General features: G+C 57.6%; 1 protein-coding gene across 1 annotated transcript in view; it reads left to right on the top strand.

Moving 5' to 3' along the window:
- CFAP46 (cilia and flagella associated protein 46) overlaps positions 1 to 17,601 on the top strand; it is an 88,306-nt gene extending 70,705 nt beyond the window's left edge. The window contains exons 44-59 of the mRNA XM_089898378.1: positions 2,576 to 2,673; positions 3,156 to 3,232; positions 3,392 to 3,522; positions 3,861 to 3,940; positions 4,732 to 4,811; positions 5,747 to 5,908; positions 6,709 to 6,711; positions 12,376 to 12,446; positions 12,548 to 12,608; positions 12,679 to 12,714; positions 13,204 to 13,306; positions 13,805 to 13,917; positions 15,189 to 15,270; positions 16,036 to 16,172; positions 16,271 to 16,333; positions 17,123 to 17,601. Of these exons, the coding sequence (XP_089754504.1) occupies positions 2,576 to 2,673; positions 3,156 to 3,232; positions 3,392 to 3,522; positions 3,861 to 3,940; positions 4,732 to 4,811; positions 5,747 to 5,908; positions 6,709 to 6,711; positions 12,376 to 12,446; positions 12,548 to 12,608; positions 12,679 to 12,714; positions 13,204 to 13,306; positions 13,805 to 13,917; positions 15,189 to 15,270; positions 16,036 to 16,172; positions 16,271 to 16,333; positions 17,123 to 17,247 (1,422 nt within the window). The 3' untranslated portion in view covers positions 17,248 to 17,601. The remainder of the gene's footprint in view (positions 1 to 2,575; positions 2,674 to 3,155; positions 3,233 to 3,391; positions 3,523 to 3,860; positions 3,941 to 4,731; positions 4,812 to 5,746; positions 5,909 to 6,708; positions 6,712 to 12,375; positions 12,447 to 12,547; positions 12,609 to 12,678; positions 12,715 to 13,203; positions 13,307 to 13,804; positions 13,918 to 15,188; positions 15,271 to 16,035; positions 16,173 to 16,270; positions 16,334 to 17,122) is intronic.
- Positions 17,602 to 18,216: the final 615 nt, after the last annotated feature.

Genomic DNA, 18,216 nt, shown 5'->3' with positions numbered 1-18,216 from the left:
TCTCTCATCAACGTGGACACAAAGTATTAGCAAGTAAAATCCAGCGATTATAAAAGGGATAATACATGAGGATCAAATGGCTGTGTTCCATGTGGTTTAACACTTTTAAATCATTCAACATAATTCACCGTATTAACAGAAGGAAAAAGAGAAAATCATAAGATCATCTTGATAGATGCAAAAAAAAATTTGTCAAAATTCAGCACCAGTCTGTGATTTCAAAAACTCAAGATAGAAGATAATTTTCTTAATTTGATAATGTCTTTAAAAGTCCATATCAAACATCATACTATAGGGCTTCCCTGGTGGCGCAGTGGTTGAGAGTCAGCCTGCCGATGCAGGGGATGCAGGTTCGTGCCCCGGTCCGGGAAGATCCCACATGCCGCGGAGCGGCTGGGCCCGTGAGCCATGGCTACTGAGCCTGCGTGTCCGGAGCCTGTGCTCTGCAACGGGAGAGGCCACAACAGTGAGAGGCCCGCGTACCACAAAAAAAACCCCACATCATACTATATACTAAAATTTTGAAAAATTTTCTCCTTGAGTCAGAATGACACAAGAAAGCTATCACTGCTTCTATTCAATGGAACAATTAGACTCGAAAAACGAATAAAGGGCAGAAGCGCTGAAAAGGAAGAAGTAAAACATTATTCACAACCAGCATGATTGTGGGCCTTGAAAGTCATAGTCTCTCGATAACAGATTTAACATGCAGATTTGGCAGGTCACTGCTGAAGGCTGTAAACATGACTTGTATCTCTACCTGCCAGTTACAAACAAGCAATGACAATGTCCGAATAATACCGTTTTCAGTAACATCAAAAACAATCAAATACCTAAGGAAAATCTAACAAAAGATACACATGACTTCTACCCTGAAAACTGCAAACCTTCCTAAGGAAAATTCAAGAAGAACTAGGTAAGCCCAGAGGCAGCTGTATTTGTGGGGAAAGGCTCCATACTAAGATGTTTGTAAGGAAATGCCAGCTTACTATACAAGATACCAAGACGTATTTAAAACTATAGAAGGGAAGACAGCGTGGCATTGGCACACAAATGGAGAAAATGACCGACGGGACAAGAAAACGCCCAGAAACAGACCCACCACCCACACCTGACAGATGAAAAGCGTGACACTTAGGGCAGAAGAGCAGATGGTGCAGCCCTGCACAAAGGGCAGCTCTACCTGAGAAGGTAACACAGCAGAGCTTTCAGAAGAAGCTTTAAGGGGACCTCTTCATGCCTTCGGAGTAGGGAAGACTTACTACGCAGGAGACAGAGGTGCTAACCATCAAAGGGGGAATGATCAGTTGTACTGCACTGACAGTAAGAACTTGTGTTCATCAAAACCATAGCCCAGGAGTCAAAAGGCAAGCCCCAGAGGAGATACAACACACGCGAGGGGCCAGGGGCTGGTGTCCTGTGTGTAGACAGGAGGTGTCCCCTCTCGGCAGGAGAAAGACTGACTGTCCCACAGAAAACAGTCACAAGACTGGAATTTCACAAAAGATACCCAAGTGGCCAGTAAACTTTGTAAATGACGCACAAGTTCACTGGTCATCAGGAAGATGGAAAAATTAAAACCCCATTCATGTACTGCTAGACCTCCACCAGAAGGGCTGAAGGGGAACAGGTGCAAAGCCCCAAGGGCAGGAGAGGAGGCGGGGCCCCGGCGGGGGTGGTGCCCGGTGGCCCCTTTGGAAGCGCCGTCCCCCAGCAACTCCCCTGCGGCCGGTGGTCCCCAAAGAACAGACGTCACAGCAGCATTTCTGGCCCCAAAAGGGAGCCCACCCAGGTGCCCAGGGTCCACAGAAGGGATGAGAAGTGGTGCCCTCACCGATGGGACACTCTGCAGGCAGCAAAGGTCAGCAGGGTCAGCCGCCACGTGCGCCAGCGCGGAGGGGCCCCGGGCCTCGCAGAGCGGGCCGCCCGAGCTGCGGAAGCCTGCCGGCGCCTCCCCTGGAGCGAGGCCGTGGCCCCTGTGAGCAGCCCGCAGCCTCCCGAGCGCCGTTCCCACGGCTTCCGTGTGTCCGCTCGCCGCCGGGGCAAGCGTCCCAGAAGCCCCTCCGCACCTCCGAGGGCTCGAGTGCCGACGCTGGCCGGCTTGGGCAAAGCTGAAGCTCATTTCATCCGAAAGTGGGGAATGGGCTTCTGAGCAACCGCTGCTCTTTGGGGAGGCGGCCCGCGGGGTGCTGTGTGGCCCCCGCTGCGGACCCTTCCCCGCAGAGAAGCGGGACCCGGGCCCGGGCAGGCTGAACCGCCGGCCGCCCCCGCACCCCGCGGCCTGCGGGCCGGGAGCGCGGGTCCTGCGCGTGCCCTGCCGGTGTCTGCGCGGGGGGCGCCGGGACCGCGGGGAGGGGAGAGGGCGGCGGCTGTGCTGCAGGACGTGCCGGGGCTTTTCCGTGCGCCTTTGGGCTCGGTGCCTTTGCGGGTGTGCGGCGGCGGGTCGGGCTCTGGCGGTACCGGCGGAGCCAGTGTCCAGGGCAGCGGGGAAGTCCGCGTGCGTCTGCTGCCCCCTTGTGGCGGCGCCCGGCCCCGCAGCCGCCGCCCGGCGCTGACTCCTGACTGCCCCCCGCAGGCTTGGCAGAATCTCTGGGTCACCGAACAGCACTTTAACTTCTTGAGTGAAATCCCTCCCACTTTTCGGATCCTCTTTCTGCATCACTCACGGGACAGGTGAGGCCTTCTCTCTCCTGTTCTCGGGCTTGCTACCCAGGCTTCTGCCCGCTAAGGTTCCTGTGGACACAGCACGGGGCTGCCAAGCCGAGGGACAGACAGGCCGGCGGGGGCTGCCCGCTGAGGGGAGCTGAGGGGCGACCGTCCCTCTGCCACGATGACCAGGCTGGCCCATACGACCCGGGGAGGGGAGAGGGCACGGTGCCACCTCCCGCCAGCACGTGGCCCTGGTCTGAAGTTCACTGCTCAAGTGGCGCAGAACCCACTGGTCTGGGGAGAAGCTGGTGTCCCAGCCTCTGGCAGCACCGCACACAGACCCCCCAGGGGCATGTTTTAACCCTGTGTCTGACTTGGCTGGGGCACCGCAGGGAGGAGGCTCCTGTTCCCAGCAGGGTGGGTATGTGGCACAGAGTCGGCCTCGTCAGGGCTCCTCTGGGACCCCCGGAGCTGGGCTTTGACCCCACCCTGCATCCTGCCAACAGGACCCATCTCTACGGCGCTGCCTACGAGAAACCCAAGTTCATCCCTGCAGCCAAAGGCAAACTGCTCCAGGTCGGGGGTGAGTTCTGCCGGCGCACCACCCTGGGGGTGCGTGCAGGGTGCGCCCACCGGCACCAAGGCCGAGCGTGCGCACCTGTTCCCACCCACAGTCCCCTCAGCCCCGGGGGGCGTTCTGCGAAGCCGCGTGTGGGGACAGCGACGGCGTCTGTCTCTGCAGGCTCCTGCAAGGTGGCTCGGATGGCCGTGAGCCCGGCCGCCTTCTCCTCCCTGTTGGCCAGTGCCCAGCAGTTCCGGGAGCACGCCCAGGCCGAGGCGCACAGTGAGGACATGGCCCTGAGCCCAGGCTTGGTGAGGCCCCGAGCCCGGTGCCAGGGCTGCTCCCACCCCGCAGGGCAGGGTGGGGAGGCCTGGGCGAGGACCACCCCCCAGGCGCTGCTGGACCCCGGGTCAGGCTCCCCGACCAGGCACGGGGCCAATCCTTGAGCCAAGTCTGTTGCAGACGCCTCCGTGATGCTGGCAGAGGAGTCGGGGGTGGGGGGCTGCTGGCTGCTGAGCTGGGCCTGTCCTGGGGGGTCGCCTGCAGGGTCTCACCCCTCCTCCCCTTTGACGCCTCTGACTGCGGCTGTCTTTGAGGCGAGAAGGAGTCAGAGGGCGCGCCCCTGAGAGGGGAAGAACACGCTGTGCAGAGGCTCGCGGAGGTCGTGAAGCCCATGGAGGAGTATCTGAGGCCACTGTTCTCGCTGCTCAGCTGCCCCCCGGAAGCCAGGTACCCATCGAGGGCTGCTTCCTGAGGGGCTCAGGGACTGAGAGTGCAGAGAGCGCGCGCCGTCTGGATGCCCGAGCCCTCGAGGTGCAGGGTCGTGTTGTCTCTCTGTCCCCACAGGTGCACCCAGGTGTGCACAGGTACAGGGACATCCAGGGCTGGGGTGGGCGGGCTGGGGGGTGCGGCCTGCAAGCACTCCCTGAGTCCCAGGGCCAGCTGAGCAACTGGCCGTGGGCATGTGAAAGTCAGAGCTGTTTCCTTTGTGGAAACATCTCTGAGGCCACAGCGCCGTAGGCTTGGTGGGCTTCTCTCTGCGCTGAATCGGACCGTTCGATTAAATGGGAGACGTGCACAGGCTCTTTGAGAACAGAAGCCCGGGCTCTGTCCACCTGCCATCGGGAGGAAGTCTGGCCCTCCTTGAAACCTTTTCTGGGGGCGTCCCCGCGGTACCGGCCCCTGCCGCCCTCTGAGCCGCTGGCCTGGGTGTGAGAAGGAGGGGAGAGCACGGTGAAGTGCCTGGCCCCTTGGGTCTGTGTTTGGTGGGAGGGAAGGTAGAGGGGTCGGGCAGGTGAACTTCCCTGATTGGCCAGCAGGTCAGAGCATCCTGAATCCTGTGTGTTCACATCCTGCCTGTTGTCCCTGCCCCCATCTCAGGAGACCGGTCCCCAACAGCAGGTCGGGAGAGTCTTGTGGCCCTCACTGCCCTGGTGGGAACAGCCTGAGGAGATGCTGTCCCTGTTCTCAGTGATTTTCATGGAGTTTTTAAAACCTGAATCTCTGCCTTTGCCTTTCAGAGCACCGATTCCCACAGTTGTTGCGGATTTGGGAAAATACAAGGGCAAAGACAAGGAGAGGGAAGAGTCCCTGCCGCAGGGTGAGTGGGGCCCCAGGTCCGCGTCTGTGGGTTGGAGGCCGGCAGAGCCGCGCTCACTGTGGCTGCAGCGGGGCCGCCGGGGGCAGCTTTTCCGGAAGGTTCGCGCCACCCCGCCACTGCCCACGCGACCGCAGATGCCCCAGCCCTGCCAGATGCCCGGGCACAAACCACGGTGACGTCGCCGTCACCCTCCTGAGCACGTCAGACGGCAGGAGGGCAGATGGGTCTCCCGGGTCAGCAGTCTGCTGCTTTCCTACGTGGAAGATGAAATGCTCTTGTTTTGCTCCCTGCCACCTGCCCCGTGGCTGAGCCACCCCGGTGCCCGAGGTCCCAGGCCGCGCCGAGTGTGCACAGCTGCCGGGAGCCCAGTGACCACTTGTGTGACCGGAGCTTCTGCCCTAAACGTTCCCAGATGAAAACCTGCTGGACTTTAAGTAACTTGACTTTGCAAACACATCAATTCCATTGGCATGTCTGGTGGCCTCAGCCTTTGCACCGGTTTCCCGACGGCTGGAGAAGCCATGGTGTCACGGGAGCACCACTACCCTTCCTCGAACGCAGCTGTCCCCAGAGGCCGTGGCCCCTGCCTGGACAGCCCTTGGGGAGGGGGGTTCGTGCAGATGTTCGTCCCTTGAAGGGGCTCCCTGGTGAGGCCGCGGAGCCTGGGCGGCCCTCAGAACCTCAGGGGACTCGACGTCCCCATGGCCTAGGCTCTGTCCAGGTCCTGGCTGTGACCCGGCCACACCGTCAAAACCAGCATGTACCCGCAAGACGGCGCTGGCGTGCCTGCGAGCTGTGCCCGGCTCAGACTCCTTTCCGCATCTCCCGCCGGGCGGGGGCTGTGCAGCGGCCAGACGGCCTCAGTGGCGAGGGGCAGAGCTTGGCCCTCAGGTGTCTGCCGCTGCCTTGGTAGCCGCTGGCGTTCCCGCCCACAGTGCAGCCCGAGGTCGCAGACAACGTCATCCTGATCGCTGACAGGCAGCTTCTGGAGCTGCCGTTAGAAGGTCTCTCTGTGTTCGATGAAGGGATGGTCTCCTCCGTGTCACGAGAGTTTTCTCTCCAGATGCTGTGGAACCGCCTGCATAGAAAGGAGACAGGTAAGAGCTACACTGATACTTGACTTTAAAATGCAAATATTTAAGTGACTTTCACGATAAGAGAATGTAACTCTTGTCAAAAAATAGTTACCAGATGTTACCATACTTCTCGAGGCCCTGGTTCATTCAGAGAACACCTACTATGTGCCGGTGCTCTGTTAGGTGCCAAACGTGCCCTGAACAGGAAATTTAACTTTGCTCTTGCCTCACATACTTCTGTTTCAAAGGAGGGGACTGGTGGTAACCAACCAACTACACAGTTAGCCGTCAATCAGGTGATGAGAGGCAATGAGGGAGAGGACAAGGGGGACCTGGCCTGGCCTGGGGGTGGCTGGGGACTCAGGCATGATCATGTTCTGTGACGTGGATGTGCCTGGGGTGTGAAAATTCTCCAGGATGTACACTGGTGCTGTGTGCAGTTTTCTGCATGTATGTTGCACTACGATAGATACCAAATTACATTAAAAGTAGATAGATTGGACTTTTGTTTTCATCCAAGATGAGGTGACAGGGACCAAATTTGCCCTTCCAGCTGGAACAACAAAAACTCAGACAAAAATACCTGAAACAGGGACTCTCTTGGCGGTCCAGTGGTTAAGGCTGCACCTTCCAATGCAGGGAGTGCAGGTTCGATCCCTGGTCGGGGAGCTAATATTGAATTGTAACAAATTCAATAAATACTTTTAAAATGGTCCACATCAAAAAATAAATAAATAATTTGAAAAATATATGAAACAGCGGTTTTCAGATATTGGAGAACAGGCAGTGGGGGACAGCAATCCCCAAGAGAGAGAAACAAGCAGGTGAGCCCCAGCTTTCTGCCTGGAGAGAGTCTACAGGCTGTAGCACATGGTGGCGGGGGGCAGGGGGACCAGGCAGAGCCTGGCGGTCTCCCCGAGGTGAGGAGACGAGGGACTGGGCACCCAAGGCGGTCCTGGGAGTAGAGACCTGCAGAGGGTCCCCATCAGTCTTCTGCTGAGAGCCGGTCAGTGCAAGCGTGTGTGGAGACTACAGCCAGAATGGAACATCTTATAATTCACAGCTATCAGGTACAGGAACCAGAGGGCATTGCCTGTCTGCACTAGGGAGACTGGCTTTAGTCCCACCAACAGAACTTAAAAACAGGCCTCAAGGGATGAAACTATTTCCAGGTAACTTAACTGCATCTTGAAATAAAGCTCAAGATGGATAGAGTTTTTTAAAAATCCAGGACCCAACAAGGAAAAATTCAAAAGGTCTGACGTCCAATCAAAAACCACCTGGCATGCAAAGACCCGTGGTTAAGAGAAAAGCCAATCGAAAGCAGACCCAGAGGTGACACAGGTGACAGTTCCTGTAACTATAATCCACGTGTTCCAGGAGGTGGTAAGCAAAGACACGGAAGATGTAAAACGGACCAGAACTGAACTTCTGCTGAGGAGGGACATGCCCTGGTCAGCATTAATGCAACTCGACATGACAGAAGAAACTAGTGAGGCTGAAGAAGTGTCAGCAGGAAAAAACTGAAAAAAAACAAAAACAGAAACAGAGCACCAGTGAGCTGTTGGACAAAGTGAAGTGGCTGAACCTGCCTGTAACTGGAGTCTTTGCAGGGGGAACATTTGAGTTAATAATGGCCAATGTTTCCCAATTTTGATGAAAACTGTAATCCTGCAGACCCAAGAAGTTCAATGAATCCCAAACAAGAAATAAAACCATACCAGGGACCATTGTAGTCAGGGTGATTAAAACCAGTGACAGAGTATTCTACAAGCAGCCAAAGAAAAAAGACACATTATATATCCAGAAACAAATACAAGAGAGTTAGCAGACTTCTCGGCTGAAACAATGCAAGCAGTGAAGAACGTCTTTAAATTATTAAAGAAAATGTCTATCAATGCAGATATTTTTGAAAATAACTCTCAAAAACAATGGTGAAATACTTTTTCAGAAATAGGGGAGCTGAAGGAATTCTTCCCCAGCAGGCCTGCCTACCCCACAAGAAATGCTGCAGAGCGTCCTCCAGGCAGGAGAAAAAAGGATGGGAACCTGCATCTGCACAGAGAAATAAACACCAGAAACTGGAATTAGGTGGGTCAATATTTAAAGCTTTTTTCTTAATTTAAAATCTCTTTAAAAGATTTTGACAGGGGCTTCCCTGGTGGCACAGTGGTTGAGAGTCCGCCTGCCGATCAGGGGACACGGGTTCGAGCCCCGGTCTGGGAGGATCCCACATGCTGTGGAGCAGCGGGGCCCGTGAGCCACAACTACTGAGCCTGTGCGTCTGGAGCCTGTGCTCCACAACGAGAGGCCGCGACAGTGAGAGGCCCGCGCACCGCAATGAAGAGTGGCCCCCGCTCGCCGCAACTGGAGAAAGCCCTCGCACAGAAATGAAGACCCGACACAGCCAAAAATAAATAAATTAATTTAAGAAAAAAGATTTTGACAGCTTGGAGTGAAAAATAATAGCAACGTTTCATGGGGTTCTACAGCATTATATAAATGTAACTTGTGGGGCAGCAAAGGCTGGTGGGGGGTGGAGAATGGAGGCTCGGGGTACTGGACCAGCACAGCCACTGAAAACAGAAACAGAGAGGTACAGCTAGTACACAACAAGGAAGTCGAAATGGAATCATAAAAAAATAAATGATTAATCAGAAAAAGGCAGAAAAAAGAAGGGACATGGAACAAAGAAGAGACAGGACAAATAGAAAACAAATAGCAAGATGGTGTGTTTCCATCCAACCACATCAGTAATCACAGTCTCCGTACAAGGTCAAAACATCCCAGTTAAAAGGTAAAGATCACCTTTGGGAATGGAAACGCAAGGTCCCAAACATGCTTCTTTAAGGAAATCAGGGTAAATAAAAGGACGCTAATGGGCCAGATACAAAGGACGGGAGAAAGAACAGGTCTTGCGCCCCCAAGAGGCCATGGTGCTGGGCTCACCGGGAGCTGCGGGTGGGGCCTCGGGCTCAAGCCCCGCCGATCTGCAGCCCCTGCTGCTGGCGAGCCCAGCCCTTCCACATTTATGGGCCGTTTGATGTCCTCACTTGTGAAAATCCGTTCTAGTTTTTGGCCAGTTTTTCTCTTGGGTTATCTGCCTTTTGTTCTTTAGGTTTGTATAAATTTTCTGATCATTTTATGAACTACAGATGTCCTCCCAGTCTGCAGCTGGTCTTTTCACTCCTTTACGTGGTACCTCTTGGTGAACAAAATATTTGAATATAGTCCAATGTATCCATCTTCTCTTAACAGCTGGTGCTTTTGGGGTCTTTTTATAAAGAATATTTTCTTACCTGAAGATCATGAAGGTTCTATGATGTCTTCTAAATGTGTCTCTCTTTTTGTCCTTCATGTCTTTACGTACCTTCCATCCGAAATCGGTTTTGCACACAGTGTGAGATAAGGGGCAGGTCTCTCTTTCCCACGTGAGTCCCCCGCTGTGCGCGCCGCATTTACTGAAAGGGCCTTCCTGTCCCCCCGCTCTGCGCCGTCAGCACTGTCTGGAAGAGCAGACCACCCCCTGGTGGGGTTAGCAGAATAGCGGCCCTAAAGGCGCCCACGCCCTGACCCCGGGCCCAAGAGGAGGTGCCCTGATGTGACAAAAGGGCCTTTGCAGATGTGATTCAGTGAAGGGTCCTGAGATGGGGAGACTGTCCTGATTGTATGGGTGGCCCAGTGTCATCACCAGCGTCCTGAAAAGAGGGAGGCAGGAGGGTGCGGAGGTAGCGGAAGGGGCTCGTGGCGCCTCTGGAGGCTGGAAAAGGCAAGGGAGCCGATTCTCCTCTGGAGCCTCCCAAGGGAAACAGCCTCCCTCACACCTGGATTTTAATCCAGCGGGACCCCTTTCGACTCCTGCCTCCAGAGCTGTAAGGTAGTAACTTGGTGTTGTTTTAAGCCCCAACATTTGTGGTGAAATTTGTTACAGCAGCAACTAGACCCTAATACAAGCTCTCACCGCAAAGAAACAAAAATACCGCGTAAATGTGAGTGGAGCCTTTTCAATGCCCTACGGAGTGGGGATAAAAAGGATTCTGCAGGTCCCAGAGTGAAGTGTTCTCAGAGCCTTGAACCCTTCAGGCTGGAGGAATGCCCTTTGAGTGTTAAATATTCACGGCAAACCTTTAAGGATAATCACGAAAGAGCATAACTGGTGTATAAATTCCAAACCAATAAAGAGAGAAAATGAATAAGAAAAACAAGTGAACCAACCCCTCAGTCGAGTTACAAAGAGCCAGTGGTGGAGACGCACACACGGAGCAGGGAGGACGGAGAACCCACGGGCAAAAAGGTGCTGTGGCCCATCCATTAGATCAGGAACCGAACAAGTGAGTGCACCACACCTGCCGACTAAAGACACAGTAAACAAGAGCGCGTAGATAGGATGCCGGCCACGTGAGACTCTCCTGAACAGAAAGGAGGCACAAAAGCCAGAAAGCAGAAGAGTGGAAAGAGGAGCCGGGCGGGCGAGCCCCCAAAAGGGCCTCCATCGCACTGTCCGCCGGAGCCGACTTTACAGCCGTGGGCGTCCGTAGTGCAGGGTCATCACACAGCGATAGCGATGAAGTTCGTGGGAGGATCAAAGAGCCTCCATACGGGAAGCAGCAAGTAACAAGCACCGGGGGCGAGGCTGGTGGCCACTCCCGCGATGGGAGATTCCCGCACGCCTCCACGACTGAAAGGTCAGACAAGCAGAAAGAGCGCAAACAGAGAGAATTGGGGCAACACACTTAACAGACTTGGCTTAATGGACACGTGCGCCCTGTGTCTAAAAATTAGAGACTCACGTTCTTTTCAGGTGCACGTGAAACAATCACAGAAACTGGCTGAGGTCACATTTGATTAGGTTAGAAACCAACGCCCAAAAGACGGGGTTTTAAATTCCCACACATCTGGAAAGTTTAAAACACTGACTTCTAAAAACTCGCGGGACTCAGAAGAAGCAATGATAGAAATGCCAAAGACTGGCTGGATGTTACCACAGCAGAATCTAGAAGGATCCTTTAGCTTTAAATGCTTAAAGGATCATGAACAGACCCCAAAACAAAATAGGAAGCAAAGACAAAAATTATTTATTTGGGAAAAAATAACCTCATAAAATAGACACATTTGGGTGAGAATGATCCAGAAATAAACAGACAAGGCACAAATAAACAATATGAGAAATACAAGAGACACCAACTCTAAAGCGCATCAGAGATTTAAGAGAATAAGAGAATATTAGGAACAACTTTTTGACAATATATTCAAAAATACTCGGAGACTCGGAAAGAAAACCCAGCGGCCTCATAGCGAAGAAAGGACAATCGATACATTTACATTTCCCCACAAAAAATATTGCTTTTACCATTTTTCTGTTGAATTCTACCAAAATTTCAAGAAACCGTTCATGTCAGTCTATACATGTCTCCCCAAGTAGAAGAAAAAAAAAGCCATCCTTCTGCTGGCCAGTCCAGACCCTGACACCCAAACTTCTCAAGAGTAGCAAAGAAAGAAAGAAACATGTAACATTTCATCACCCAGTCTGACCTTAAAAACTTAACAGGTATCACAGAGGAACAGATTAAAGGGAAATTGAACTTATAAACATCCAAGATGATGCAGGAAAAAAAGCATTTGATAAAATGCATGCATTCGGGTCTTCCCTGGTGGCGCAGTGGTTGAGAGTCCGCCTGCCGATGCAGGGGACAAGGGTTCGTGCCCCGGTCCGGGAAGATCCCACATGCCGCGGAGCGGCTGGGCCCGTGAGCCATGGCCGCTGAGCCTGCGCGTCCGGAGCCTGTGCTCCGCAACGGGAGAGGCCACAACAGTGAGAGGTCCGCATACCGCAAAAAAATAAATAAATAAAAAGCATGCATCCGTAATAGAAATTCTTAGCAAACCAGGAGTTCTTCTCATCCTGGTGGAGAAAGCCATCCAAATCTAGGGCAAGCTGCTTCCCAGCGGTGCCCCCGTAAGGCTGGGACACGGCAGAGAGGCCCACATCAGCGCTTACATCTCCGAGGCGGCCGGACGGGAATGAAGGAAACTGGCATTATTTTCGGTTACCTTCACCAGAACGGGAGCGCAGCGGGGGCAGGTGTAAACCCTCCGGCAAGAGGGAGAGGGGCCAGCAGGGCCCAGCCGTCTGCGACTGGCCCAGCTCAGCAGGGGCACCGGTAGGTGCCCAGCGTGGTGTGTGATTGGACAGCCGCGTGGGCCCGGGAACCTCTGGCGGCCGTTCCTTTCTTGAGGTCTCCTGGCCCGGGCCTTTCCCAACCCTGTGAGCCTTTACCTTTGAGAGATTACTGCCATTTCAACTTTACAAAAATGGAAATCAACTCTTCACACCACTTCTTGTGGTCTCACTGAGGTGAGATTCACGTGATACAAAATTAACCATTTTCAAGTGAACAATTCAGTGGCATTTAAAGCATTCGAACGCCGTGTACCACGGCCCCTGTCTGGTTCCAGGACATCACCACTTCTTGTTATTGTCTCAACAGAAGGCAATGCGAAAAAGGAGAGCAGAGGTAAAGATCACAGAAAGAGAGGCATAGCAAAGAAGGGAGCAAAGGTAGGTGGTCGAGGCCCCGCTGAGGCGGAGAGCCGGGCGGGGCCCGAGGTCCGGCCGTGCCCCCAGGACGCATCCCCAAGGGCCCCTGCCTGTCTTTGCAGCGCGTCGTGTCCCGGATCACCCCCCCACACTGCATCGCGGTCGACGCGGACAACTTCAGATGTATCCTTTGCTGCTGCTTCTGCCCCAGACAGCGAGCGTGTGGTCCTGTTTCTCCTTAACCAAGGCCCAGTCGTTGTGGACCCCTACGAGGAGGCCCGAGGCCCAGGTGAGCCCTCCCGCCCACGCACAAGCCATACACCGCCCACAGCACTCGGAGCATCGTGGACCGGGTGCCTCGGCCTCTGCTGCCACCCGGCCCTCCGTCACCTCCTGCTACACTGACGGTGGGCGGGAGGGGGACCCTGGTGTGCTCCGAGACCCCGCCCTCACCGTCTGCAGCCAGTCAGGGCGACAGCTGTGTGACCTGGGCCCGAGGCGGCGCTGTGCCCCACTCCGGGCCTGCGGCTGCGGCTGAGGGCTGCCTCTGCGGCTCCGGGACAGGATTCCTCAGCTCCTCTTTTGCTGAGCTGGTGTTTTCATCTCTCCACAAAGGAGGGAAGGAGTACTAAGATTTCCACTCCCCCGGGGCCCCCGTCTGTGAGGGCCCAAGGCCCAGGCCGCCCTGCCACGCCAAGGGCCGCCAAGGGCACCGGGACCGCCCGTGCCTACACGCGCGGTGCTCCTAAGTTTTCTCACCATCCGATTCTGGCTGCAGAAATGCTGACTCCTGTCTCCGTGACCCGGGAAATTTTGGAAAGATTCCGAGACATGTTCACTGCGAGATGGGCGGGGCATCTGGGGAAGAAGCAGTTTCCCAGGTTGGCATCTGGGTTCCTGGGACGCCGTCCTGCGGTGGCTGCGGTGCGCCAGCCCGAGGGGTGCTCCGCATGCGGCCCCTTCCCCCCTCCCCCCCCGCCGAGGTTCCCTCCTGCCCTGACCCCCACTTCTGTCCTGTCAGACCCTTCCCTCTGGTGCACGGAGGCGCCTAGATCCCCAGATCCTGGATGCGGACCTGGGCCCCCGCCGTGTGTGCGCCCCTGCACAAGGGCCGGGCCCCTCCAGGCGGGGCCTCGCGGAGGGGGCGGGGCGCGATGGAGGGGAGGGGCTCTGTCGGGGCGGGGCCCAGGAGGGGCGGGGCCATCTGGGGCAGGGACCTGGGCTCCTTGACCGGACGGAAGACCCTCTGCGGCTTCTCAGAGTAACCGCCCCGGGGGCAGGGTGTGGAGCGGAACGCGGGAACAGTCTGCTCCGGATCGCGCCCTTAGCCCGCGGCTCCAGCAGGCATCCACCCCGGGTCTCTCTCCTTCCCTTGGCAGCCAGGCCGAGTGGGAGCAGCTGCTGGGCAGCTGCGGAGGCTTTTTCTTCTACGGGATGGAGAGCTTCCTGTCCCACATATTGGTAGAAAGGTTGGCCGCCATGAACTTGGAAGGTGAGACCCCCCCAAAAGCCCGCCTCTCTGCCAGACCCGCCGGCACAAGTCGAATCCACCCGGGGACAGAGCAGGGCGCCCCTGTGTCTTATCAGGTGTCTCCCCTGTGCTCTGATGGAGGGCTGGGGGGGCGCTTTAGGAAGGCACAGCGGGGCCTGGGTTGGGGGACCCCTCCTCCGTTCCTCTGAGAGGCCTGGCCAGGGTCAGGCGTTGGAGGGGTCACCCCTCTAGGGCTGGGCCTGCAGAGTGCAGGAAGGCTGGGTGGGTGTTTCTGCAAAGTGCTGGTCACAGCCCCTTCCCACCAGTTGTTCTACTTGAGATGCAGGCACTCTGGCCCTGTTTTCCCTCCCACTGTCCACTGGCCCCTGCGTCACCCAGCCCACCCCCAGGGTGCCCGTGAGTGTCGTCTGGCCTGCCCTCAGGTGACCTTCTCCTGAGGGGATTGCTGGGGAGCTGGCCACTGTGCACGGTTGAGTGGGGGCCTTTTCAGGGACCCCTCAGAGAGGCCCCTACCCTTGGGGTGTGTGGCACAGGTGGACACTGTCCGTGGTCGGGATACCTGAACCCAGCCCGTCACCCTGTCTCCTCCCCAGGCCCTGCCGATATGGGTGGGGTCCGCACGTTCTTACCCCAGGAGAAGGTAGAAACAGGCTTCTCTGAAACTTGAATTCTAGACCTTCTCAGACGAGTAGTGAGTGACACTGAAGAAATCATAGGCTCCCAGGCGCCTGTAGGGGTGACAGCATCGCTGGGTGCCCCCGCCGTTCCCAGCCAGGCCTGTCCTCACACAGCGGGAGGCTCTGCCCGCTCTGGGGACGGCCCCTGACGCTTGGCCTCAGCATCTGTGGGGCTTTCCGCACACCCACATCCAAGAGCTGCATTTTGGACACTGGCCCCGTTTCAGTGGGCACACGGGGCCAGGGCCACCGACGCCCAGCCCCTGGCAAGCCGGAGTGCCTCATGGGTGGCCTCTGGGAGCCAAGACCCCTCTGCGAGGCAGGGAGAGCTGTGGCAGGCCCCGGGGTGGGCTTCCCTCCCTCGCCCGGCCCGGTCACCCAAGGAGGACGTGAAGGGTGAGGGTCGGCCAAGGCAAATAACGGCCGGCTTGCCCGTGCAGCCCACGCGACCCAGGACGGGGACGAGTGGTGTCGGAGCCTCGGTCGGGTCAGGCCGAGTTCCCGCTATCCTCCTCGCTCTGGGCAACACCCCCGCCTGCACGGCGCCCTCACCCTGGGTGCCCTGCCACTGAGCCGCCCCTCCTGTGACCACAGAGTGCCAGATGGTGGTGCTGCTGGACCTGGCGCGGTCCTGCGAGAGCATGCGGCGCCACGTGGAGTCCTCGCAGAACAAGAGGTGCCCGGGGTCCCCTCCGCTCGGGCTCAAGCCTGCAGCCTGGCCTCCGGCAGCTGACGAGGAACCTGGGGGGGCATCTGAGCCACGGCTGTCCGCCTGGGGCACTGTCCTTGCACCCCCTGGGCAGCTGGGATGCCGTGATCCGGCCCCCAGACCCTGCCTGGCAGAGTCCCAGGGCGGGGGGATGGATGGACGGTGACCCTGCCTGGCAGAGTCCCAGGGCGGGGGGATGGATGGACGGTGACCCTGCCTGGCAGAGTCCCAGGGCGGGGGGATGGATGGACGGTGACCCTGCCTGGCAGAGTCCCAGGGCGGGGGGATGGATGGACGGTGACCCTGCCTGGAACTTCAGGAAGCTGGGTTTGGGCCAGGAAGCAGACGGCTGGCAACTGGGAGGACACCCTGGCTTCAGGGCTCCCCGTGTCACCTGTCACCCCCCCAACCAGGGCCTCTGTGGGCTGCAGGCGGGCGGAGCAGAGGACACCTTCTGGCAGGGTTCCCCTCCTGGCCCCACACCCCATGACTGGGAGCGCCCAGAGGGACTTGGCAGGGCTCTGAAATGACTTTTCTTGTTAAATGGTATTTAATTGTGTGTGGGGCGGGGGCGGGGGCGGGGGAGGAATTCTCGGTTCTTTCGAGAACCCTAAGAGCTGTCAGTCCAAATACCCGGTCCAACACTTGGCGCTCTTCGGGCTGTGGGTGGAGGAGGGCTCGGACCGGGCCCTTTGGTGCTGGCCCAGCCCACGGGAGCTCGGTCCCCTGCAGTGCACCCCGACTGTCCTTGGAGGGGCCCGTCGAGACGGCCGTCCTCCTGAGTCTGGTGGGGGTCAGGAGCATCGTGGCGAACCAGTGGCCGACGGTCCTGCGGGACAACGCGACGCGGGCCAGCATCCTGTGGGAAAGTGAGTCGTGCCGGCAGCCGCCCGTCCTGCAGCCCCGCGGGGCTCCCGGAAGCCTGTGGGCTGTTAACGGTCCCTCTGAAGGGCTGCTTCTTCTCCAGATCTGTTGACAGCTGGCAAGCCGATCGGGAGAACGACCCGCCTCCTTCAGAAGAGGGGAACCGGTGAAACTGTCCACCACGGTAACTAGAAACGGCCCTACCTCCTTGCTCGTCCCTCAGGCTACAGGGTCAGGGGTCCCCCACTTCTCCCGTTTCTGCACAGCCTCCGAAGGTCAGCCTGCCTGACAAAGACCTTCAGCCTCCTACAGACCACTGCCTACAGTGAGATCTGGCATCGAATGTCTTTACGGAAACACACATGGGTCACTGGAACGTCTTCATCTTCAAAACAGCTCAAGTCCCATAAACTCCAAAAGCCCTGGTGTGTTCTCTGGGAGGCGGGGAGCCCACCCACTCCTCCTTCAAGGCAAATGGAACCCTGAAGTCCATGTGTAGCAGCGGCCTTACACACGGATTCTGGTGTAAAAACCTTAAATGCAGTGCGAGGGAGTCTGAGCTTTAGCAATACGTTGATTGGAGAATCTACCGTAACTAAGAAAGGTTTATCCCAGGGTCATTTAAATCATGAAATTTTCAAATATACAAGGCGAAAGGGGCTTCAAATTCAAAACTCACATGGTCCACGGGTGCCCGGGAGGTAGTTGCCGAACAACAAATGCTTGTGGAGCGAGCGAGCCGATGAGCGAGTGAAGGTGTGAGGGGTGGGCGAGCGCTGGCCTGTGGCTGCTGCCTCCGCACCCGGCGTCCCCGTCCGGGCTGCGACCAGCGGCAGAGCCAGCAGCACCCTCACCTCTGCTGTGCTCCCCGCATGCGCCGTGAGCCTTGGTTGGGCAGCAGGCATCCTGTCCCCGTGAGCCCCGCGTTTCACAAGCCCGCCTGCTCTCCCCACAGATGAGGCTCTGCAGACCTGGAAGGACAGGCTGGTGCTCTTCCGGCCGCAGCCGCCGGGCTCGGAGCGGCTCCCCGTCACCCTCAACCTGGTACTCTACGGGCTGCCGCACCAGGCCATCGTGTGATGGGGCCGCGCCTCCCCACAGCCCGTCCCCACCATCCGCCATCCCCCTCCCTGGTGTCCCCGGCCCCTCCGCCCATGACCTCCTCCCAGGCTGCGCTGTCAGAGCCCACCCCCACCCCGCCCGGCCCCCGTTCTGCACGGGGCAGCAGCCTGCTTCTCCCTCCACGGTGAAGCCAGGGCCCTGTCGGCGGGAGGAGAGCATCTCGGGGGGCTCGGCAGCACGGGTTGGGGGAGGAACGCGTCCAGGCCCACCCCACAGCGGCCTGGGCCCCCGGGCCCCTCGTGCCCCGGCTGCTAGACCAGAATCGCTGGGAGGCAGAGTCTGTTGAAGTGCTTTAGTAAACAGCTGCGTCACCTCCGAGCTGTGTTTCTGTGCCCCTGGAATCAGGGACCAGCTCTGGTTCTGCACCCCCGGCCGACGCAGACGCCAGCACTGCCCAGCACCTCAAAACTCAAAGAGAGGAAGTGGCTGTGTGAAATGAGTCCCCAGGCCTCCCCTCCCTGCCCAGAGCTTTCCACGGGGTGGGGACTCATGTCCCGGGCAGAGGGCAGGCGGGAAGAGCCAGTGGGCAGACTGGGTCCAGGACCTCATTTCCCCTGAATCACGGGACCAGAAATGGCCGTGTGAACACGCCAGGGATCCTCGGGGAGGCGGGGGCGAGCCTGCGACGCCCTGTTTGTCCTGTTCCTCGCTGACCACTCCTGGTGCGTCACAGTCTGTGGTCACCTCCAACCACCGGGCTGGGAATCCCTGGAGAGGGGCACTGTCCAGCGCCAGGCCGTGGCGGGGCCAGCAGGTGCTTGCAGAGCGAAGGGATGAACGGGCGTGCCTAGGAGGCTGAGCCCAGGAGGCTGAGGGCGTCACGGGCTGCAGGGTGACTGCAGCTTCCAGAGACGGGAGTAGGGAGGGGCCCCACCCCTGATCTCAGAGCCCCCACTACTATGGGACGTGCAGCAGAGCCTCCTCCAG

Source organism: Delphinapterus leucas, chromosome 16, assembly GCF_059928025.1.
Source record: "Delphinapterus leucas isolate spDelLeu-1000000601 "Yukka" chromosome 16, BTC_Dleu_Yukka2, whole genome shotgun sequence".
In the NCBI taxonomy this organism is placed as follows: Eukaryota; Metazoa; Chordata; class Mammalia; order Artiodactyla; family Monodontidae; genus Delphinapterus; species Delphinapterus leucas.
This window is presented reverse-complemented; position numbering and strand designations above follow the sequence as displayed.